The sequence below is a fragment of the Protopterus annectens genome, chromosome 6.part0 (genome assembly GCF_019279795.1).
Source record: "Protopterus annectens isolate FY-2018-M chromosome 6.part0, PAN1.0, whole genome shotgun sequence".
In the NCBI taxonomy this organism is placed as follows: domain Eukaryota; kingdom Metazoa; phylum Chordata; order Ceratodontiformes; family Protopteridae; genus Protopterus; species Protopterus annectens.
The window spans coordinates 82,900,674-82,926,007 of record NC_056737.1 but is presented as its reverse complement, the minus strand read 5'-3'; the positions used below and the strand labels follow the sequence as shown (position 1 = coordinate 82,926,007).

General features: G+C 42.6%; 1 protein-coding gene across 1 annotated transcript in view; it reads right to left on the bottom strand.

Moving 5' to 3' along the window:
* TTLL5 (tubulin tyrosine ligase like 5) overlaps positions 1-25,334 on the bottom strand; it is a gene marked incomplete in the record, with an annotated part of 5,893,562 nt that overhangs the window by 3,273,819 nt on the left and 2,594,409 nt on the right. The window contains 1 exon segment of the mRNA XM_044073865.1: positions 6,231-6,335. Coding sequence (XP_043929800.1) covers positions 6,231-6,335 — 105 coding nt within the window.

Below are 25,334 nucleotides of genomic sequence, written 5' to 3'. Positions count from 1 at the left end.
TTAATATACATAGCTTAAATAACAAAGTTGCCTACCTTCATGCTCTCATGGATGTCCACTCTTTTGACATACTATGTTTGTCAGAAACATGGTTAAAACCTTCAACTACTGATAATGAAATCTTACCACCTGGTTACAATATCCTAACAGCAGACCACAAAATTAAAAAGGGAGGTGGAGTTGCCATACTCTCTAAAAAAGGGTTAGAAATCTCCACACTAGACTGTTATCCAACACCTCACAATAATGTTGAAATTCTTGCTACCAAACTTCAACTTAACACTAGTAAATCAATAATCATCATCTGCATCTACCCACCTCCTGGTAATAATACTTGTATCCTTGAAGACACCCTTGCTGGATTATCTTCATCTTTCCCTCAAGAGACTATAATTCTAGGTGACTTTAATATTGATTGGGAAAACCTGCACACAAAATCAGCCAACTTCACAAATTAACCTACATGGATTTTCACAAACGATCAACTTCCCAACCAGAATTAACAAACCCAATAATAAAGAGAGTATATTACAGTGGATACTCATAAACAATCACCAGCAAATGTATAAGGCTGGAACCCTTCCTGCAGATTTAAGTGACCACTCACTCACTTATATCATTAGGCATAAGACAACTACTCCTAACCCAACCACACTTAGAACAATCAGAACCAATAAAAACTTTAATCCTGACTATTTCCAAAGTGAACTTAGAGCATGTGATTGGACACCCATTAAACACCTCCCTATAGATGAGGCAGTGAATTACTTTAATTCAAAATTCTTAACAATCCTAGACTATCATGCACCAAAGCGTACTATCAGAACTAAGTATAAGCCAGCCCCATGGTTTACTAAGGAAACCAGGCAGAAAATCCTACTTAGAAACAAACTCTGGGCTCTATGGAGATCTACTAAGCAACCCGTAGACCAACTTAAATTTAAACAAATGAGAAATTATACAAAAAACGCCATTATCTTGGACAAAAAAAAGTTTTACTGTCATCTCCAGCAAACTAACTAAAGTAATCTACAAAAGTTCTGGGCCAGTATTAACAAACTTCTTCACCCTGGTCATTCCACCACACCACCCCCAACAGGAGCCAACCCCAAAGATCTCAAACAAACAGCTAACACCTTCAATACCTTCTTCACAGAGGCCATCCAATCACTGGCTAATCAAATAACAACTCAGAATTCTAGTCACCCAAATTCTGTAACAAATTCACTCCCTATATTCCACTGGCAACCAGTCCCAACTCACCTTATCTGTAATCTTCTTCAAAAACTTAAACCATCAACCCTATCAGCCAATAACCTACCAGCAGAATATCTCCAAAAAGCTGCCAAAGCTATGGCCTACCCAATATCAATCCTTATAAATAGAACCTTACAAGAGGGAAATATTCCTACCATCTGGAAAATCTCACACATCATCCCCCTACACAAAGGTGGCAATTCTAATGAATATTCCAACTACCGTCCAATAGCATTACTGTCTCCTTTAGCTAAAATAATGGAAAGATGTATCCATAAACAACTACTTGATCACTTACTGCAAAATAATCTGCTAGCAAATTGCCAACATGGCTTCAGCCAATTTCATAGTACTACCACTGCTCTTCTATCCTTCTCTGAGAGTATCAATCATAACAAAAATAACAACACCCTCTCCTCAGCACTCTTTATTGACCTTTCCAAAGCTTTTGACATGGTCAACCATCAGTTACTTATAAACTTACTAAGATCTCTTTCCCTAGATTCACTGGTTATTCAGTGGTTCCAATCGTACCTTAACAACAGACAACAAGCTGTGCTTTGGGACAATAACCTATCTTTACATCTCCCCGTTACACTAGGAGTCCCTCAGGGCTCAATTCTAGGTTCCCCTCCTATTCTCAATCTATATAAATGACCTTCATCTAGCAATTACTCAAGCTACCTGTATTCAATATGCAGATGACTCTACAATCATCTGCTCAGCTAAATCTTCATCTGAACTACAGTCTTTAACCCAGAGAATGTTTACTGCAGTAGAAAACTGTTTTTTTACAATGTTGCCTCCTCCTAAACCCCAAAAAGACTAAACTATTGCTCTTCACACCCACCCGCAAGTCCAGACCAATAAACTTCTCAGTCCTATCCAATAACGGAACCATTATATCTACAGACCTAACCAATAAACTTCTAGGTATAACAATAGACAACAACCTTACCTATGAAACTCACATTAACAATACTATAAAAAACGTAAACAGGAAACTGGGCTCCCTGTATAGGATAAAGCCATTCCTTACTCCACAAGCCAGAACTTCTATTGCCCTTACCCATTTAATCTCCACACTCCTCTATGCTTCATCCATATATACAAATCTGACTAAAAACAACCTCAACAAACTGTCAAACTCTTATAATAACATAGCTAGATTTGCCACAGCCTCCTCTTTCAGAACCCACCACTGTCATAATCTGAAACTACTAGGCTGGCTTGAGCTAAAAAAAACAAATCCATTATAACCAACTTATCATTGCCCATAAAACTTTCTTCCAACCAACTAAAATGCCAATACTATCAAACCTTTTCATCCCATATAAAAACCTAAAAAAACTATGCTCATCCAAGAAGTTACTATTATCTACTACTATATCTAACAATATCTCTGGTAACTCCCTGTTCTGTAATGCTGTTGGAAAATACTGGAACCAACTTCCAAATGAACTTACATCTATGTCCTCTTTAACACTATTTAAACAAAAATTTAAACTTTACCTCAAACCACACTGGTTATGCCCCTGTACAAACCCAGACTAATCTAAAATGGCATTGCTATCATCATCACTGCTGACCTAGTTTCTTTTTTCTTCCTTCCTTGGGAATAGAGCTACTAGCACATTTATATAATGTTCTGTAGCAATTTTTGTACTCAATGATTGAAATGTAATAATCTATTACTTTTCTTCATACATTTATATGTTTACCATGTTATGTTTATGTCTATGTTTTATTAATCTTTTCAAGTGGAGCTTATCTCCCCGGGCCTCTGCTGAAAATGGACATGTATCCAGTTAGACTAGCTCGGTCAACAAATGTAAAATAAATGTAAAATAAAAATAAAAAATAAAATAAGTATAAAGTAAGAATTAAACTGTGTGGGGATAGAGTCTGTCATGTCCATTTTTGGAGAGGGAGTGCTGGTCTCGCCAGCGTAGAGTAGTTTATTTAGTGATGACCAAAATTGTTTTAGGTTGTTTTGATGTTTGTCTTGTAGGCTGGTATGGAATGTTTGCTTGTCCTGTTTGACATGGAGTTTTGCAAGGTTTTTAAGATGTCTAAATCACTGGAAGGCATTTTGAGTTCTATTTTATACCAGTTTTTCCAGGCTTTATCCCTTTTTAGCATGATGTTTTTTTTCTTTTGTTAGCCATGGTGCAGGGTTGGAGTTCACTCTTTTATTATGTACTGGTGCTAGATTATTTAAGGTCTAAACTAAGATTACTGTATTAAATCTGAAAGACTGATAAATTTTATATAATCTGCCTGCTTTTTTAGGGGCAGCAGACTGACTGTCAGTGAACTTACAGGCTGTGATAAATACATCCACCAAAGCACACAAAACTGGACTTATAGGGGAAGTTCTGAAAGTTCCAGCTGCAACAAATCATAACATTTTCTGAGGGATTGAGAAGCCTCACTATTTTCCCACTGAAAACATTGATTTGTCCTAGAAATAGTGTCAGGGAAACAAAATTATTCACAGGGAGACTCAAATACCACTCTCTCCTCAGAATCTGAAGCAATAACTATAACCTGAGGAGAAAAAAATGAATCTTTCCCTTCACAATCCTCTACAGGTTAATATCTCTTGAATATCCTTAGAAAAAGAGGAATCCCTTTTTCTTTTACCAGAAACAGCTTTATAATAAGGGTCCAGATCCTGCATTAGGCGTTGAACCAAGCCTAATAAACTACTCCTGTCCAGATTAACTGATACAAAAGAAGACACATTTTTAGTTTTCTGCCTCTTTTTGACAGGAATTTCTGAAGAAAAAAACCCAGTATTCCAATAACAACTTTCCCAGGAATGGGCACAACATTCTGGCTATGCAGGGCTACTTTCCCTGCCCCTTCCTCCAAGACCAACAATAGTGTCTCTTGCCCACCAAGGGCATAACAGTCAGCTGCAGAAGATATGTCTAACCCCTGTTGCATGGTGACTGTGGGGACTACACCAGAGGGGTCTGAAGAAAAAGATGAGTGGTCTGAACTCAGCTTCGGCCACAACACAGTCACACACCTATGGCTGAGGCAAACAGCCTGTTGTGGAGGTAAAGGCTGCTCAAAAGCCTTGGAAGCTAGTTGGACATTCAGTCCTTGGTACGATACATCTCATACACCTTATGCTATTGCAATGGTCATCCAATGACGAACATGTGCCTTATATACCGCAAGTCACCACCCCATTAGACATCTGTCAATAACACCCTGTACACAATGGGAGGCTTTTCTTTGAGATTAAGGTCTAGACTGAGTCTTCTGCTATAATTAAAGTTAGTCGTCCCCCCCACTTTAGAGTGTGGATAACCACATACAGATACATTCCAGTCTTACTCTTCTAGCTATATAACCTTTGAAACTCAAATCCCCTCCCTATACTCAGGCCTAAAGCTTCTCTTTATTATGCTTATGTATATGCGCATAAGCAAACCTGCACTGTATACTATTACTGCTGACTGAGTCATGGGCTGCTTACAAAAATGGAATACAATGTCTTTGGAGTCCTTTCCTAGTCATAAAAATGATACTGACATACATTCATTACCTGATTTTTCCAATTAAAAGATGATAGAGAGTCAGAGCCTATCCTAACACTCACTTGGTGTAAGGCAGAGAAACTATTCTTGCTGTGGATTCTAATCTGGTTGAAATTTAAAAAGACAATTATACATTAACCACTATGTACTGAATGAAATACACCAAAAGTGAGAGCTGGTCAAAATCATACACTAGACTTCACTGCACATGCTGCTATGCAGACAAAACGGATCCATTTTTTTGTGGAAGAGTGAAATCAGAGTTGCCAGACGTCCCTATTTGGGCGGGACTGTCCCGAGATCAGCAGCCTGATCCCTGCCGGTTTAAATCCCAGGCAGCCTCCGCTTTGTTTTTTTTTTTTTGATTGGCTCGTATACCGGCATATGGGCCAATCAAAAATCGCTAAACACGGAGCTTCTTGTGTTTAATGCGGAAGTTCCGCATTAAACGAAGCTCCGTGTTTAGCGATTTTGATTGCCATATACGGGCCAATCAAAACATCGCAAAACAGAGCTACTTCTGTTTAATGCAGAACATCGCAATTCCGCATTAAACAGAAGTAGCTTTGTTTTGCGATGTTTTGATTGGCCCGTATGCCGGTATACGGGCCAATCAAAACATCGCAAAACAGAGCTACTTCTGTTTAATGCAGAACATTGCAGTTCCGCATTAAACAGAAGTAGCTCTGTGTTTAGCGATTTTTGATTGGCCCGTAAACCGGTATACGGGCCAATCAAAACATCGCAAAACAAAGCTACTTCTGTGTAATGCAGAACTGCGATGTTTCACATTAAACAGAAGTAGGTCTGTGTTCATTTATTTTTGATTGGCCTGGGCCAATCAAATAAAAAATAAATACAGAGCTACTTCTGTTTAATGCGGAACTCTGATGTTCTGCATTAAAGACGTGGAAGACCTTTTTTTTTTTTTTTTAGTCCCTACCTGGCCAGTCGGAAATCTGGCAACCCTGAGTGGAATGTAAGTAAGAAACAGAGAAGAGGAGCCAGGAGAAAGTGTCAACTGGATGTTAGTCTACAACCTACCTTACTAATTTCCCTGTCTTGAAGATCTACCTACAATCAAAAGGGTGTGCTGTATCTAACAGTCACTAGCGAAGTAAGAAGACGGACTTAAGTATGCAGCAAAGAACAACTTTCAAAGCATTCTTGCAATCACTGTCTTCTATGTTGTACAAGCATATTAAGACTGAGCAGAAATAATACAGTTGAAAACAAAAATCTTTACTACTGTTTCTTTTAAGAAAGTTATTAAGATTTATGGCCTACATTTGTGTCTTAGCTGTGTATGATCTAGTAATACAAGTTGTTTTCCAATCTTCCATATGCCAAAAGATCAGTCTTTGCTTTATTTTCTTAAGTGAGTAAAAAAAGCAATCATCACCACATTTTAAGTCTTACCTCTTCCATAGATAAGCCTAAGGTGCCACCTCCTACCGTCTTGTCACTCACTTTCTCCTTTGCTGCGGCAGGATCTGCATCGCTGGCAGACATGGGACGCTGATGCTGCAACACAGTTTAACAGTTGAGCAGAGCAAGTGTTGCACAAGTCAGTATAAATGCCAATACTAAGGTCAAGCTTTAAAAAAAAATCTTACTTTTCAATTCCCACTATCATTTTAACATTGTCAGCACTACTACTTAAAGACAACAGACAAACATATACATATTAATAAGCTAAACTAAAACTGATTATAGTCAGCAAATCTACAAAAGTACAACATACAATTTATATGGCCTATTTAGAGTTTTCTGTTAAACACCTATGCTGCTCAGTTCCTTGATGTCCAAAGCCTACTATTTTCACTTACTTTTAATATAACTGCATACTCACATGTACACTAACTCCGCAGCCATTCTCAGTTCTCAAACCAATCATGGTTTCCAACTGCTTATTCTAAAACCATTACTGTCATTATGAAAATGTATTTTGTGATATTTTCTGTAACGTGCAATCTTCAGTTTCATATAATGACCCACAGGAAACAGAAAACAAAAAAATACATTCTTACTCTATCATTTGATCTAGCAGGGGTCTCTCCTTGATGATTTTTGGATTGGGTCATACTCTTTCACCAATCAAAATTTCTCAGCAAAATGCCAGTGCATAGATATACACATACAAATATTTCAAGCACAGGCATTAAATGCCTGTCTACTTGCCAATATCCTATAACACTTGTTCCCATAATAAGTGTCCAGGCTGTTCTTAAAAACATCTAAACTAGTACTTCCTTTAATGTAATTTGATAGTCTGTTCCATGCATCAGCTACTTTGTCAGAGAAACAATTAGTGCACTTCTCATTATTATAGAATTTTCTATGTAGGTTATCTGATGATTCTCTAGTACTTTTTGATATCAAACATTCCTAGATGAAGTTGTCTCTAAATGCCCTATATACTTGAATAAGATCTCCTCTTAGATATCTATAAGAAACACTGTACAAGTTCAGATATTTTAGTCTTTCATAATAACTTAAATTTTCACATCCATGGATGCCCTTGGTATATTTCTGCTGTACTCTTTCCAGTTTACTCATGGTTGTTTTCTTATAAAGTTTCCATATTGTTATTCCATACTCAAGTTTGGATCTAATGTATCTAACAAACAATGACTTCACTTTTGACTTCCTAGACTTTATAAATCTTTTTATACAATCTATTGTTCTATCATTAACCAATTGGTTGATATGATTAGAAAAACTCACAGCTGAATCTACCCATATACCTAGGTCCTTAAATGAGTCTACAGTTTCAATCACTGTGTGCTGTATTAAATATTCACCTTTCACTTTATGTCTCCCAAATCTCATATGCTTAGTTTTTGATATATTTATCAGCATATTATTCTCCTGTGCCCAAATGGTCAATTAGTTATTTTGCAGACATGCCTTATCTGTAACACATGCAATCGGTTTACCCAATTTCAGGTAATCTGACAGAAGAACACCTCAGATGAAAAAGTTAGGTCTGAAAGATACATTTCACAACAGTGATGTCTATGCACTAAAAGTTATGTATTTACTTGTAGTTTAGTCCACAGACCATTTTCAGCCACAACCTGGGACAGTGTGGCAGTTATAAATTTCAACATAGAATTAGTTAAAGATAACATAATAATGACAAAGCACACCAGCAGAAACATACCAACAAAACATAGGGATGCACTCTTTGATGTCTTTCACTGGCTACATAATTATGTTCACCAAAGCCATCTTCTAGCCACAAATGAGTACTCACCTGCAAATCAAGAAACAATGCAGGTTTTGCATCAAATTATTAAAACAAGTGAAACAAAAATACATACCTACCTCACTTACACATAACTCCAATAGTAGTACCTTACTGAAGGACCACTCATCTGCAGGGGATGGTGAGACAGCATTTCTTGCCACCCAAGGAATGTCCTCTAACAAATAAAGAAGCTATGTACTTACCATAACGTTCCATGTTTGTTGTCCATCTTGCCATTCATTCTTACTGGATGGGTTCAGAGCCGATCCTCGTCTCTGACTTGGCCAAATATACTAGCTCGAAGTCTCTAACTTGGCTCATGGCAGGAAGGTATCCCATCATGCAGTGGTGTAATTCCCCAGATCTTGTTTGCTGCCAACTATAAATAATCTATGAAAACTACCAATGATACAGCAGCTATAGAAACAACAAGGAAAAAAACTACAAAGGAGCTCTTTAGTAAGGAAGAAAAACCTCACCTCTAGGTCCTCTAGGAGTCCTTGGCTGGGGGAAGGTGGGTGGGTCGTAAGAATGAATGGCGAGATGGACAACAAACATGGAACGTTATGGTAAGTACATAACTTCTTTATGTTATGTTGTCCTATCTCGCCTTCATTCTTACTGGATGGGGCAGCGTCCCTAGCACCTTTTCCCCGGGTGGCTCACGGAAGAACACCTTTGAGCACAGTGGAACCAAAGGAAACCCTCTCCCTGGAGGCCAGATCCACTATGTAATGAGTAATAAATGTATGAGGAGTTGCCCACATAGCAGCAGTGCAAATACTGTCCATTGACAATCTGGCCAGGTAAGCAGAGGATGTTGCTACTGCTCTGGTCGAGTGGCCCTTAACTTTGAATGGTAAATTCTCGTCATTTGAAGAGTATATAAAGGTAATGCAATTTGACAGCCAATTTGAAAGCGTAATTTTTGAAACTGGCATACCCTTTTTTACTCCAGAAAAGGAAATGAACAATTGATCTGTTTTTCTGAAAACTTTTGTTCTATGCAGATAAAACCTAAGCTGTCTATGCATATCTAATTGGTGAAGTTTGTACTCTGCCTTGTTGCTATGATTGGGAAAAAACACCGGGAGCTCAATAGATGGATTTAGATTGGTTTGGGAGCAAACTTTTGGGACAAAGGATGGGTTAGTACATAGGGATACTCCATCTCTATGGAAAATCAGGTATGGTGGCTTGATAGATAGAGCTTGCAACTCTGAGACTCTTCTTGCAGATGTAATGGCTACCAGGAGAAAAGTTTTCCAAGAAATAAATTTGAGATCACAAGATGATGAGGGCTCAAAAGGAGGTAAAGTTACGTGAGTCAGAACAAAATTCAAATCCCATGGAGGAAGAGGTTCTTAAATGGGAGGTCTCAATAAACAAGTGCCTTTTAGAAACTCTTTACACAATTTGTGTGACATCAGGTTAGGAGTATATTCACCAAAGTGGAAATTAGATATTGCAGCTAGTTGGACTCTAATTGTAGCTGCCGCAGAGCCTTGCTGAAAAAGTTCTGCAAGAAATTCCAAATCTGAACTGATTGGGGCAGAGAAAGGGTCAATGTTTTTTTCTTGTGCCCAGTAGGAGAACCTCTTTCATTTACTAGCATATACCTTTCTGGTCGAAGCCTTGTGAGACAGTAGCAAAATGTGTTTTACTGCTGGTGTAAAGTCTTGAAGCCTGACTAAGTTAGGAAGTGGAGCAGCTATGCTGTCACATTGAGGGTTTGGAGAGCAGGATGAAGAGTTCTGGACATATGAGTCAGAAGGTCTGGAACTGGGTCCAGAACCCAAGGCTTCTCCTGTAGGTGAGGCCAGAGAAAAGGGAACCAAATCTGAGTATGAGGCAATGAGAATCAGCCTGCTTCCCAAAACTTTTGCTTTCTGGATGACTTTGGGTATGAGGGGAAAGGGAGGAAAGGCATAAAGAAATCCCGAGGGCAAATTGTGAACAAGTGCGTCTCTTGGTGTCTCCCCCAAAGGGGGATTAGAGCAAAGTAGCTGCTGCATTTGGCATTCTGGGAGTGTCAAAAAGATCGCAGCGAGGCTGGCCCCATTTTCGGAAGATCTCTTCTGCTATGCTTAGGTTCAGAGACCACTTGTGAGGCATTGAAATCGCCCTGCTGAGCTTGTCCGCTGTCATGTTGGATTTCCCTGGGATGTGCGTTGCTATCAGAAAATGTTGGGAAGAAATTGCCCTTTGCCATACTCTCAGCTCCTCTCAACAAAGGGGATATGATATGGTTCCTCCTTGTTTGTTTATGTACCAGACAACCAAGTGAAAGTCTGTCCTGGAGTGCCTGCAACACCAGGAGCACTGCTCTCATCTCTAGGACATTGATGTGCAAATGAGCCTCGTGTTCTTGCCATGAGCCTTGTACCATCCTTCCCAGATAATGCAGCCCCAACCTACCTGGGAGACGTCCGTGGTCACTGTAGCTACAGGTAGTTTTGGGACAAAGGGTCGTCCTATGGTCACCTGGTCACACTGAAGCCACCATAGGAGATCTATCTTGCATTTGTCTGTGATCCTGACTAAGTGAGATGGGGGAAATTCTTCTAACGACCACTGAGCAAATAGAAGCCATTGAAGAATTCTCAGGTGCATTCTGGCTAGAGGAACTAAGGTGATTGTTGAAGTCATAGTCCCTAGGAGTTTCAAAATTGTCTTTTCCTTCACTTTGTTTCCAGGTAAAAGGTTGACTATTTGTTGTCTGAGTATAGAAATCCTGTCCTGCGGAAGTTGTGCCATCATGGCGACGGTGTCGAGATCAGCGCCTATGAATGTAATATGTTGACAGGGCAACAAGGCAGATTTTTGTAAATTGACTGTAATCCCTAACTGGGAACAAGTTTGAAGAGTTGTGCCCCTCGCCTGTTGAAGTAGATGCTTGGTGATGGCAAGAAGACAGTCATCTAGATACGGAAACACCTGGAATCCCAGACATCTCAAGTGAGCTGTGACTACTGCCATGCATTTGGTGAACACTCTGGGACCTGTAGTGAGACCAAAGGGCAGAGCTCGAAACTAGTAATGACTGGCTCCCAGCCGGAAGCTTAAGTGACTCCTTGGTGCTCTGTCCATTTTTATGTGGTAGTACGCATCTTGGAGGTATATTGAGAAAATCTAATTGTCTTTCCCTAAAAAGAGAATAATCGACTGAATTGTCACCATTCAGAACTGGACTTCTTCACAGATTCGTTTAGCTTGCTGAGATCCAGAATGGGTCTCCAGTCCCCTGTTCTTTTTGGCACTAAAAAGAATCTTGAGTAAGTTCTGAATCCTATTTGGTCTGCGTGGACTTCTTGGACAACTCTTTTGTCTAGCAACTTTTGAATTTTTACAGGTGCTTGTTCCCTTTGACTGGGTGTAACCTCCAGGATTGTTCTGATCTGTGGGGCAGGACAGCAACAGGGGATGGAATAGCCTCTGGATATTATACTTTGTACCCACTTCTCTCTTGTGATATCTTGCTAGGCTTCTGGGTACAAAGAAACATGACACCCCCCCCCTCGACTGTCTTCAGAGTAGAGCAGACGGGTCTCCTTTTAGAAGCGCTGGTAGGACCGGCCACGAAAGAAATCACGGTCACCCTGATTTTGTGGACCCCCTCTGCCTCTAGGGCATCGTCTACCATTATTGCCTCCCCCTTTGCCCTGGGGAAGGATTCACCTCATGCATCTTGAAAAACTCCCTGGGATCTTTTGAACCACATTTTCCCACTCTTCTGACCTTTAGGCTAAGGTCTTGAAGGAATGGAAAAATGTACTCCAATGGCAGAGAGACTTTTCCCCTCCTGCTTGCATCTGGTGAGTGTGTCCTTGACTTTAGGTCTAAAAAATGAGGAACTATCAAAAGGGGCATTGGTAAAGGTAGACATGAAGGGCTCCACAAAGTTGCACAAGCGCATCCAGGAGTGCCTCCTCAGGGAAACTCCGGAACCCGCTGCCATGCTCGCTCCATCTGCTGCATAGGATATTAGTTATTAGTCTCATGGAGGAGTTAACAATGGAATTTAAGGTATATAACTGAGAAGTGCCCTTTTCTGACATCCCCGCAGCCAATGAACCTTGGAGTGTATTTCCTAACTCCTTCAGGAGATCTCTTTGTAGACTCATAAAGTGCGAAAGATAGTTCAGCAATCTAAGAGTAAAGGTCACTGACGAAAAAATATGCTTCCCATATCTGTCCATCATCTGGGAGTCCTTGTCTGGTGGATGGACAGAAGAGGATGTTTCAGAGAGTTCCTTCTTGGTGGCTGTTGCCACCACCATAGCATCTACAGGAATGCCTTTCATGAGAAACTGTTTATCCACAGGTGCTGACAAGAACTTATATGGCCTCCGAGGGACTGGTTCCATAGTGTCTGGTAACTCCCACGCCTTTTGACTAACCAAGTCCAGTAGCTCATCGAAAGGCAGAGACACCCAGGAGGCTGAAGGTTGAGATCCAAAAGCCTTCAGGTACACCGACTCCTCATCAGAAGGGTTGATGAATTTCCAGCTGCCTGTTTCAGGATCTCTAGGATATCTGCGAAGGAGATATCTTCAGAAGACGACCATGGGGACCCTTCTGACTCCTCAAGGTCAGTGTCAGAGGTGATGGACTCATCAGGGGAGTCAATATGCTTCCTCTTGCATGTTCTCTTTCGAGGAGCCTCCTCAGAAGGGCATTCTGGGGAGGTCTCGGAAGAGTGAGGCTTGCCCAATGGGGCTCCCTGAGGCTCTGGATCTCTGCTGTCCTGTGGATAGGGTGTTGCTGAGACAGACGCCAGTGCTTTGGGGGGAAGAATACCAGTATCCTTGTGTATAGCTGTAGAAGGGGACAGCACACTCCTCATCAACTCGAAGGCAGATTCCCCTGGGAAATCCCGGCTCCAAGGAGATCAGCTCCGAGGCTGAGGTGGGAGCCGAGGTCAGCCAAGCCGAAACGGTAAACTTGGAACCGAAGAAACTCAGGTCCGAGCATCTCCCCCGGAGCTGACTGGAGAGCTTCGGCCCCTAAATACTCCCGACAGCACCAAGAGGGTCAGAGCAGGGATCGGTTCCGAAATCTCCAGAAGGGGTCTCGGAACCGAAGAATCTACAGCAAGCAGTACCTGGCATTCTGGCTCCGAAGATCCAGCTTGCCTTGGAGGAGGAGGAATCATAGTGAATGTAATAGTCATAGTCTTAAATGGCTCTGGAAGTGACTGGTCTGAGCCGAAAACAATTTAGCCAGCACCGGCGACTTCAAAAGTCTGCACACCACCCTGTCCACGTCATCATCCGATAAGCTCCTAGTGGACCTGGAGGAGAGGGTTGTTGAGTGAAATATCTCCAAAATTGGAGATCTCAAGGTAAAGGACACCGGTAACAAGTCAGTGGACTGGCTCCGAAAAACAGTCTCTTTCGGCTCTGAAGGCCTTGGAGCCGAAGGACTAGATTTGTCCAAGTCTATGATCTCCTTTGGTTCAGAGGGCTGTGGAGCCAAGCAGATTGATGCATCAGAGGTTTTAGCCAATTTTAGCGGCGGCTCCAACTGAGCTGAGGAAGCTGGAGATGGCCGTTTTGAAGCCTTGTCACTCTTAAACGAAGGGGATCTACTAGAAGAAGTGCTATGTAGAGCCTTCCTCAAAAGAAAGTTTCAAGAGTCCTTCGAGTATAAGCTTATTCTTTCCTTCCTGCAGAACACGGGAGCTAAAGGAATGACAAAAAGTACAAATTTTCTGGAGGTGAATGGCCCCTAAACAATAGACACAATTGTTATGCCCATCAGTAATGGCCATCTTCTGAGAGTATTTTTGACACTTTTTGAACCCTGAAGGCTTGGGTTCCTTTTCTCTAGTTTCCTTAGACATTTTAGGAAGGAAACAGCACTAGCACAAAAAAAAAAAAAAAAAATTACAGGTAAAGCTCAACACACCTTTATAAAAACTAACACACACAAAAAAATTAAGTCTGAACAGTGTTATCACACTATTAAACACTATAAACATGTCTACAAGATAGGAACATGGAGAACAGCTCTGCCCTCTAAATTAAATGGGCACTAGGCCTAACTTAAATGGACCTAGTACAGTTGCGAGCGAGAGGGATACACAACAGGAAAACAGCTCTCTAACCAAAACGAGCTAATATAAGTTAAAAGCTAACTTCTACTTTAGCACTAAACTACACCACTACCAAAAAATGGGAATAAAGGAAAATGGCCTCTGACTAATGATGGCCACCAAAAGCACACAATGGAAGATAAACAGCACTCAAAAGCACAGCACAGTTAGACTACAGAGAAAACTACTAACTACTGATAATAAGCAATTATTAAAGCTAAAAATAGGTTAATAAAGGGAAAAATAGAAGCTTTTTAAAGAACTTATCTACAGCCAAGAAGAGTAGCATCCGAACTTGTAAAGTGACAAATGAGATCTGAGGAATTACACCACAGCATGATGGGATACCTTCCTGCCATGAGCCAAGTTAGTGACTTTGAGCTAGACTTTTAGCCAAGTCAGAGCCGAGGATCGGGTCTGAACCCATCCAATAAGAATGAAGGCAAGATAGGACAACATAACATCAGTGGGTTATGTGTTATGCTTAATTAAGAGGACTCTCCTTAACAGGACAGAGAATGAGCAGATTCCAAATGGTGCCACTAGAGTGAAAGGAATTAGAAAACACTCAAGGCCAAAGCCCAGATGGCTGATACCTGGAATAAAGACTTCTCAAAAAAGGTCAAGCTCCTAGACTACAACCAAATAAGACCAAAGGGTCATTGCACAAATTCCTGCAAAGCAAACACTGAAAATAGCCACTCTTTGAGAGGAGTAAGGTGTTAATACAGGATTTCAAATTAGCTACTGGTTGACTGTTGGCAAAAAATAAGACACCTCCCAATCCTTTTAGCAACTGTCTGCTTGACAGGTACAAGAACCTTTGTACCAACATCTGATCTGGCTTCTTAAACACATGCACCCTTCTCAAGTAACACCTGAGCTGCCAGTCTATATGCTGGGTATGAATGGAGTACTCTCCAGCTGGTTTCCACCACTGCAAAGAAAACTTTTAGTTATGTACTCACCATAACTTCAGATGTTTGGGATCCATCTCGCCTACATTCTGACTGATGGGTTCGGAGCCGATCCCTCGGCTCCGACTCGGCACGCTTATGCTATAGAGCGAGGCCTCTAATTGGCTGAGCTATCTTTATCCCAGGATGCACCACCACTAATCCCCCAGATCTTGTTTGTCTGCATTCATGCACACATGCACAGCTTGTTTATATAACATTGTTAGATGTTTCAAGATGAAACAACAAGATTCGGACCTTCTGATATCCTCTGATCTCCAAGGAAGGGGGAAGGAGGGTGGGTTATTAGGAATGTAGGCGAGATGGATCCCAAACATCTGAAGTTATGGTGAGTACATAACTAAAAGATGTTATGTGATCCTATCTCGCCTACATTCTGACTGATGGGACAGCGTCCCTAGCACCTAAATCCCGGGTGGCTCATTGGAAAACACTCCTGAGCATTGTGGAACCAAATGAAGCTTGTCCTCTAGATGCCACATCTAATTTGTAGTGAGAAATGAAGGTGTGCGGGGAAGACCATGTAGCCGCAGCACAAATGTCACCAATAGCAAGCTTAGAATGAAATGCTACCGAAGTAGCCATAGCCCTTGTAGAATGAGCTTTGACAGAGGTGGTAAGCTCTTTGTTAGAATAAATATAAGCTTGAGTAATACAGTCCCTGATCCATTTGGCAATAGTGACCTTTGTGACAGCGTTGCCCAATTTGTTTTCTGCAAAGGATACAAACAACTGATCTGTTTTCCTTGATTGTTTGGTCCTATCTAAATAAAACGTAACTGTCTGTGGACATCTAGTGTGTGGAAAATAAACTCCGCTTTATTGGAGTATTTTGGGAAAAAAACTGGAAGCTCTAACGATTGTTGCAAGCATAAAGTAGAACAAACTTTAGGAACAAAAGAAGGATTTGGTCTGAGGGACACCCTGTCTGTATGAAAAACCAAGTACGGGGGTTTCACTGACAAAGCTTGAAGTTCTGAAACCCTTCTGGCTGAAGTAATCGCCACTAGAAAGGCTGTCTTCCATGATAGAAACTTTAGATCACAGGTAGCTGCCGGTTCAAAGGGGAAAGAAGTCAAGGCACGCAACACTATATCGAGATCCCATGGAGGTGCAGGATGAGAAATCGGAGGCCTTAATAGAGCAGCAGCTTTCAAGAAGGTCTTACACAATCTGTTGCTCATTAAAGGTGGGTCTATGGATTCATGAAAATTAGAAATTGCTGCCAATTGTACTTTGATGGTAGAAACTGAAGAGCCTTGATTGAAAAGAGAGGTCAGGAATTTGAGTACTTCTGCCACGGGAGTAGAAATGGGGTCCAGGCCCCGGAGTTGAGCCCAAATAGCAAACCTTTTCCATTTGCTAGAATACAGTTTCTTTGTAGCAGACTTGTGGGCTGAAGATAATATGTGCACAACATCTGGATCCAGTGCATGTCTCCTGACTATCGTCGGAAGAGGAGGAGCCAGGCCGTCAATTTTAAGGTGTGTAGGGACTGATGTAGTAGTCCCGACTGATGAATCAGTAGGTCTGGGACCTGGTCCAGGAACCATGGACCTTCCAGAGCATGTTTCAAGGTAGGGAAACCACACTTGACGAGGCCAGTAAGGAGCAATTAAGATCATCTTGCTCCCTAAGAGAGATGCCTTTTGAATCACCCTGGGGAGGAGAGGAACTGGAGGGAAGGCATAAAGCAGGCCGGTGGGCCAAGGATGGACTAATACGTCCATGGGGCTCTTCCCGGAGCCAGGGTTAGGGAGAAAAATTCTTTGCACTTCGCATTCAGAGGAGTCGCGAAGAGGTCACAACACGGAACTCCCCATTCGCTGAAAATCTGCCTTGTAATTGTCATATTCAGAGACCATTCGTGAGGAGAGAGGATGGTTCTGCTCAACCTGTCGGCTATGACATTGGACTTGCCCGGTATGTGAGTAGCCACTAGGAAGCGTTTGGTCGAGAGTGCCCATTCCCAAACTCTCATCGCTTCTCTGCAAAGAGGATAGGATCTGGTCCCTCCCTGTTTGTTCAGGTACCAGACAACTGACATGTTGTCTGAGTGAACAGCAATTACGCCCTGAGGGAGATAATCGTGAAGGGCTTGAAGGGACAGGAGTACTGCCCTCATTTCTAGGATGTTGATGTGAAGAGGGGTCTCTTCAGGGTGCCATTTGCCTTGGACTGACCTGCCCAGGGAATGCCCCCCCAACACCCCATCTGGGAGGCGTCCGTGGTCAAAGTGGCCGCCGGAGGAGGAAGAACAAAGGGTCGTCCCTGATCCAAATTGGAGGACACTAGCCACCAGCGAAGGTCCCATTTGCAAGATTCTGTGATCCATATGAGATGATTGAGAGGGAGTTCCTGAAAGGACCACTGAGTTGAAAGAAGCCACTGGAGGATTCTCATGTGTAACCTTGCCAAGGGAACTAGCAGAACTGTGGCAGACATGGATCCCAATAGTTGTAGGACCATTCTGGCTGGGGCTTTAGACCTGGGGAGTAAGGCTCGAACTTGATTTTGAATGGTTTGAATTCTGTCTGCAGGTAGATAGACCCGCATCTGGTTTGAATATATCTCTACCCCTATGAATCTTATTCTTTGAGATGGCCGCAACACAGACTTTAGCCAATTGAAGGTGATTCCAAGGGAACTGCCCAGTGATATTGTGGCTTGCAGGCTCCGTAGAAGTAGATGCTTGGAGGTGGCAGTTAGGAGCCAGTCGTCTAGGTACGGAAACACCTGGAATCCTAGACTTCTCAGGTGAGCAGTCACTACTGCCAAGCATTTGGTGAACACCCTGGGGGCTGTGGTGAGACCAAAGGGCAGCGCAAGGAACTGAAAATGACTGCCTCCTAGGCTGAAGCGCAAATGTCTCCTGGACGTTTGATGTATTCTGATATGATAATACGCGTCCTTGAGATCTATGGAGCACATCCAAACACCCTTCTCCAACAATGGGAGAATGGTTTGTAGAGTGACCATTCGGAACTTGGACTTCTTGACTGAACGGTTTAGGTTGCTTAGGTCCAAAATGGGCCTCAAGTCCCCGGTCTTTTGGCACCAAAAGAATCTTGAGTAAGTCCCTAATCCGATCTGGTCTGCGGGGACCGGTTGGATGACTCCTTTTTGCAGCAGCTTTGAAATTTCTGAGGCTGCGGTATCCTGTTGACTGGGTGGCGGGTCCGGGATTTTTTTGGACTGAGGGGGGGGGGGCGAGAGAATGGGATGGAGTAACCTCCGGCGATAATTCGAAGCACCCATCGGTCCTGAGTGATCCCTTCCCAGGCCTTCAGGTGCTTGACGACCCCGACTGGCTCCGGAGCAGCACAGTCGGGCAATCCCTCAGGGACTATGAAAAGCTGAAGAGCCACAAAAGGACTCGCGGTCTCCAGTGTTGCGAGGGCCTCTGCCGCCTCTGGGACGGCGTCTTCCGGATGAATTTCCCCCTCCTCTGCCTCTGGAGGGGTAACCTTCCTGCTGAGAGGGGTAAGACTTCTGAGATCTATGGAACCACATTTTCCCTCCTCTTTTAGCCTTGGGATAAGGCCGAAAGGGAGTGGAAAATCATGCCCCTACGGCAGTCAGAGTCTTACCCTCCTGTTCACAGCGGGTAAGTGTGTCTTTTACCTTGGGTCCAAACAGGGAGGACCCATCAAAGGGAGCGTCGGCAAATGAAGACTTAAAGGCCTCCGTGAAATGACACAGGCGGAGCCAGGCTTGTCTCCGTAGAGCAATGCCTGTACCCGCCGCTCTACTTGCCCCTTCGGCCGCATACGAAATGAGCCTCATGGATGAGTTCGAAATGGATGACATTGTAGCCAGCTGAGATCCAACCGTCTGGGCTAGCTCCTCAGGCAGGTTACCTAAGAGGGTATCGGATAGCTCCTTGATCAGATCCCTCTGAAATCTCGTAAAGTGCGTCAGGTAGTTCAAAGACCTCAGAGTAAAGGCCGCTGAACTACGGGTGCGCTTACCGTACCGATCCATGCTCCTAGACTCCTTATTAGGAGGATGGACGGACGTAGAAGCCTCTGCTACATCTTGCTGGGTAGCAGATGCCACCACCATAGCATCCACAGCCACACCTTTCGTAAGGAACTCTCTATCTGGGGGCGCTGAGAGAAGTTTGTTCGGACGAGCGGGCACCGGTTCCACAGAGTCTGGGTGTTCCCACGCCCTTCGACAGATCAAATCCAAGAGCTCGTCGAAGGCCGGAGACACCCAGGAGGCGGAGGGCTGAGCCCCGAAGGCCTTCAGGAACACCGACTCATCAGCAGAGGGAGGTTTGGACTGCCAGCCGCCTCGTTGTTTTAGGGCTTCCAGGATGTCTGCAAAGGAGACATCATCCGAGGACGACTTGGGGGACCCCTCTGCATCATCGAGATCAGTGTCAGATGTCAAAGACTCGTCAGGGGAGTCAACGTGCTTCCTCTTGCACGTTCTCTTCCTGGGAGGTTCTTCCGAAGAAGCTTCAGAAGGACCTCCAGGAGGGGGAGAAACCCCAGCGGGGGTAACCTGAGGCCCAGGGGCTCCGCTGTCTATGGACAGGGGGACTGCCAATGACCCAGTCTCCAAATGTAGGGAAGGAGCTGGGGAAACTGTGGAGGTAGCCAAGGAAGATTTGGCTAAAGCACTCCTCATAGCCCTGAAGGCGGGACCACCAGAATCCTGGGAGGGTCTCCCCTCCGTGGCCACAACAGTGGGCGGTACTCCCGCCGACGCACCAAGAGGGAGACTTGGGACTGAAAGCATCAATCCCGAAGCCTCCCCCCCAGGGCCGAAGGAAGAAGTCCGTGCACTGAACTCCGACCCAAGAGCCGGAGTCGGAGCAAGGGTCGGGCCTGACCCTAACACCTCCACTGGTTCCACCAGCACCTGCTCCAACGGTGCGAAGCTGTTGGAGGAGGAAGTACAGTAGGGAGTGGACCATCGGCTCCGAAGCCAAATGGGCTGGAGCGAAACCATCTTTGGAACACCGGAGACTGGAAGAGTCGAAGGAGCACCCTGTCGATGTCGAATCAGACATCTTGGATGATCTCGAGGATACCGATCGGGCCCGAACCGATTTCTCCATCAGCTCCGAAAAGACTCAACAATTATCGGCTCCGAGGAAACCTTCAAGGAAATTTCCCTCGGTGCCGATAAGGACTTCGCTCGAGGGGGAAGAGTCTGAGCCGATGACCCTTATCGGCTCCAAAATCAGTGGAGCCGATGAGGGTGACCCGCCTCTCGATGCCCCAGACCTCGGCTCCGAAACCAGAGGGGTCGAGGCTGGAGGCATCGAGGCAGACCGTTCCGACCTCGGCTCCGAAGTCCATGGAGCCGATGGAGAAGTCTGCTTAGTTTTCTTAGCGGTCGGTTCCGACTGACTGGTCCGAGCCGAAGCTTTCCTCTTTTTGGAAGGAGACGGAGAGGAAGATAAAGCCTCCTCGAAGGAAGGCTTGATTAATCCTTTGAGGATTCATTTGTTTTTCCTCTCCTGGAGGACTCTGGAGGAAAACGCATGGCATACACTGCACGATTCTTGCAGATGTTTTGCACCTAGACAATAGACGCACGAGGAGTGGTCGTCCGTTATGGATATTTTGAAACCACACCTCGTGCACTTTTTAAACCCGGAGGGCTTATGCTCTTTAGACATAATGAGACCAAAAAAGACAACCACAAGTAAACAGCAAAGGGTTGACACACAAGAACCACACTACATATGTCACTAGTTTAAATATTTAACACTATCCAAAGAATTTTTTTTTTTTTTTTTTTTTTTTAAACACAAGATCGAAAGAGAAAGAGAAAAGGGGGAAAAAGAGGGTCAAGACCCTCTAACTTAAACGGGTACTTGACCCACACACAACTACTAAGGTAGCAGTAATCACAGGGGAAGGCCCCTCTAACTTAAACGGGCACCTTCTCTGACAGGAAAAAACACGAAAAATTAAACCAATTTTCTCAAAAAGCACTCGTACACAAAGAATAGCCGTTAAAACAGCTTTTGGTTTTAAATGAAGCAAATACTGACAGGAAAAAAGCCTAATAAAAGTACTTAGCCCAGCCAATGTTGAGACCATGTCCAAGCTCTGTAAGCGGCAAACGAGATCTGGGGGATTAGTGGTGGTGCATCCTGGGATAAAGATAGCTCAGCCAATTAGAGGCCTCGCTCTATAGCATAAGCGTGCGGAGTCGGAGCCGAGGGATCGGCTCCGAACCCATCAGTCAGAATGTAGGCGAGATAGGATCACATAACATCTAGCAGTTGAGTGATCCTTTAAGGAGAATTCTGAAACTACTTTTGGAAAGAAGTTTGGGGTAATTCTAAAGGATGCCCATTCCATATGAAACTCCAGATATGGTTCCTTATAGAACATGAGTCACTGAATGCTGATGGTAATAGTAACCAGAAACAAAGTTAAAGAAATTAATTTATGTTGCCAAGTTAACAGTCAAAAATGGCAGAAAGGCAAGCATAACAACCTTGATGTTCAGGTTCCAAAGAGGAGAGGTGTTCTTCACTGAAGGATGGATAAATAGCACTTCTGTAAGGAATGTACAGAGATTTACTCTGCCGCTTGGTAACCAAATCCACCACTGACATATGTTACACAAATGCAAACTGCTACCTGTACAGAGTCGAGCAACCCTTTCACTTCATTTAGGGAACTGCCCCTCACTTCCATATCAGAAAAACTGACAATCAAAGAGCCAAACTACAGTGTGTGACCCCTGATGACACTTTCTTGCTAGCCAGACCATGATTCAACAAACAATATGTGTGATAACTTTCTGCAAACTTGGTCCAACGACTTAAAGTTATCTCCCCAGTGAAATTGTGTCACAAAATGAACTTGGGGCATTCAAATCTAGCCTTAAGAAGAACAGGCAAGACAAAAGTGTCTGCAAATGTTAAACAATGGAGAGCATTCCTGAGCTCATCCCAGGCTCACTACAATTCTATTCTCCGGCTACCAAGACAATTCTCCCACTGAAATAAAATACAATGTACTGAACATTGCAAAAATGCAAATATAAAACTATAATTGGCCACTAAATGTATAGGCTTCCTCCACCTCTACTGGTATATTCCTTAAACCTACAAAAGCCCTGTTCTGTTCCGTAATGTTTACATGTTAGCAAATTTATGATGATATGCAGTCACTGTATAATCTTAGTTCACTGGGTAAAATATTTATGCATTACCTTTCAGACTCCGTGTACAATTTTAATCCACTGCATAAATTTGCTCTTCTGTTCTGTTTGCTTTACTAATAGCCCAGATCATGGTAGAAAAGGGTCAGCTGACCACTCAACTTATCTGGTTAACAAACTGCAAATAAAATAAAAACTGCTGGCCACATTTTTGTCATTCACAAGTGAAAAATGTGCATAAATAGCTGACATATGCACCTTGATAGCAGAATACATTTTTCCTCCTATTTATGGCTACCTGTAGTTGACCATCAACTGCCCTAGGTTCCTCTCTTCATCCACCGGGTCTACTGGACTTGCCCTAGCTGTTCATGGTCTATGTACAACCTATATGTGGCAACAATGAAAAACTGAGAAACACTGTTAAGAAATGAAACAAATAAAACCACTTTGTAAAATGATTTAAGTAATAACCTAATTTATTAACATGCAATTATTTGCATAGACTTAGAACTGCTCTCTGTTTTTATACACTGTTACTGTTTATTTTCATAGTTGCCTATAGAGTGGTATCTGTATTTCACTACCACTCTGTCTTATGCAGTGTTATCAACAGCTTATTTCATCCCTGTCTACATAATGGTATCTGTATTTCTTTTTGCAACGGTATATTGCTTGAGCCATGGATCAGGGACAAAAACAGTCCCTAGACCAACCCAGTCGACAAATGTAAATAAAATGTATTTGGGAACATTCCTGTGCCAACACAAAGAGAGACAGGGAGAACTCATCCACCACTATTTTCCTGTTGATCAGACTCAACAGGCAGAAGAGGGGAATGACCATATTCCCAAAAAAAAGGAGAAACAGGTATATCTCCAGAGTGACCCTCTTCTGGCATCTCATCACCAGACATGGTTTCTGAATCCTGGCTTCCAGAACACAGCTGTAAAGAAAGGTGGGAATATACAGCAGCTTGTTCTCTTCTACAGGGATAAGAACGAGAGACAAATGGATACCCTGTCTGTGGCCCAATACCGGATCAGCACCACTTTCCTCTACAAGGCTACAAACTTCCACCCACTTGTTTATTTGTGTAGATCAATATGTGTGTATGTATCTTTAAGAAGCTATCTGAGGGCTTGCACAAATGTATAAATACTGAGCACATGTGAGCCTGACTGCCATTTTGCAGTAAGCTGTTGAGATGTAAGTATGTATGTCGGTAAGGTCTGTCTGTTAATCAGTTCATTTATATTTTATGATGCTGCTGTACCTCCATGTGTTTCTATATAATAAAGCATCTAAATGAACTATCTCGCCTGTTCACCATCTATGTTAGAGAGGGACAAGCGACATGGTGTCAGAAGTGGCATGTCTAGAAGAACATGGTGTCAGAAAGGGCATGGCTAAAATATTTTGTTGCCAGAAAGAGTTCCAGTTTCCCAATGTACGTCTGAGAGGCACCCGATTGGTATTGGAAGAATATACAAGAGTGGACCATCCCTACAGGAGTGGACCATCCCTACTGCACATAAAATTCGCAGAACAGGTCAGAAAAGAATTTTAGATCTTAAAACTTGCTCAAGTAATTTCTTACTCACAAAATATGAAACACAGCATACAGAAGGCTCAAAATTATATTTAAATAAACCAAAATGTCCGATATTGATAAAAATATTTGAATTACTAAGGAAAATATTTGAAATAAAAATTGCATAAAATGAATAAAATAAAAGGGAACAACTGCATAGTTTGTTAAGCATGTATATTTTGTATTAATTAAAGATATCCAAGTCATCAGAAGTGTATGAAGTGTTCGCATGTTTGTGCAGTATTGCAGTAAAGTTATTTCACAAGACACAGCCATTACAGAGCATATTTCACAAAGTACAGCATTTTAAACAGTTTATTGTGCATTTGAATGTTATTACAGGCACACATAGCAAGCTTGTTCATACATAATTACAAGGGCCATATTTTTCAGTGAATTTGTGCATACTTTGTTGGCATGGCAAACAAATTTCCAAAACCCATTGCACTTATGTTTGACAATAATATTGCAGAGAACTGGAGAGTGTTTGAGCAATAGTACGACATTTTCATACAGGCTGCATTTTCTGATAAAGATGACCGTACAAAGGCATTTAATCTATTTAATTTAGTTGGGTCAGAAGCCATTGAAAGGGTGTGTTCATTTGTGTATGCACCTGCTATCTTTGCAAAAGAGGGGGGAAACAGTCATATTGTTGTACAGGCTGAGTCAAGGGAGGACCCTGAGTGCTTAAAATGTAAATTTAGATAAATGTGTAACCCCCAAAGACACTTTACAATGGAAAGGCACTTATTTTACACAAGGGATCAAAAGCCTGGTGAAACTTTTGCAGCATATATAACAGACTTGAGAAACAAGGCTAAAGCATGCAGATTTGGTAATTTAAGGGATGTGTTGATAAAATACAGACTTGTGTGTGGTATTAAGGATGATGCTGTAAGAAAGATTTTGTTTCTTGACAGTGATTTAACTTTGAATAAGGCCATTGAGATTTGTCATACATATGAGCTCACAAAAAAGCACACAAATATGCTTAAAAATGAGAAATGCATACTTCCAGTAACTTCTAGAACTCATGTTGATAATATGCAGCACATGGTTAAAAGAAACGGGCCCAAGCACATGGCTGTAACTGTAACCCCTGGTAAACCCAAGAGCTTTCCAGCAAGTTCCAGAGTTCACACAGTCTCAGTGAAACACAAGAGTAAGTCAGTCATGAATCTAAAAGGAAAAAAAAAATAGCTTCTGGTCAGCAATGCCACAAATGCAATAAGTGGAATCATTTTAAAAGGTTTTGTAAATCAAAGGACACATATTCTTTTATTAAAACGGAACATTCAAAGAAATGAGTTGATCAGTCAAGAAGCTTCAGCCCTACTTTTTATGTTGATGGTGTGTCAGTGCTTTGAATGAAACAGTAAATGCAGTAGATTTAAGGGCAAAAAATGAAGTATTTTTTACTGTTTGGATAAAGGGAAAACCCATAGAGCTCAAAGTTGAC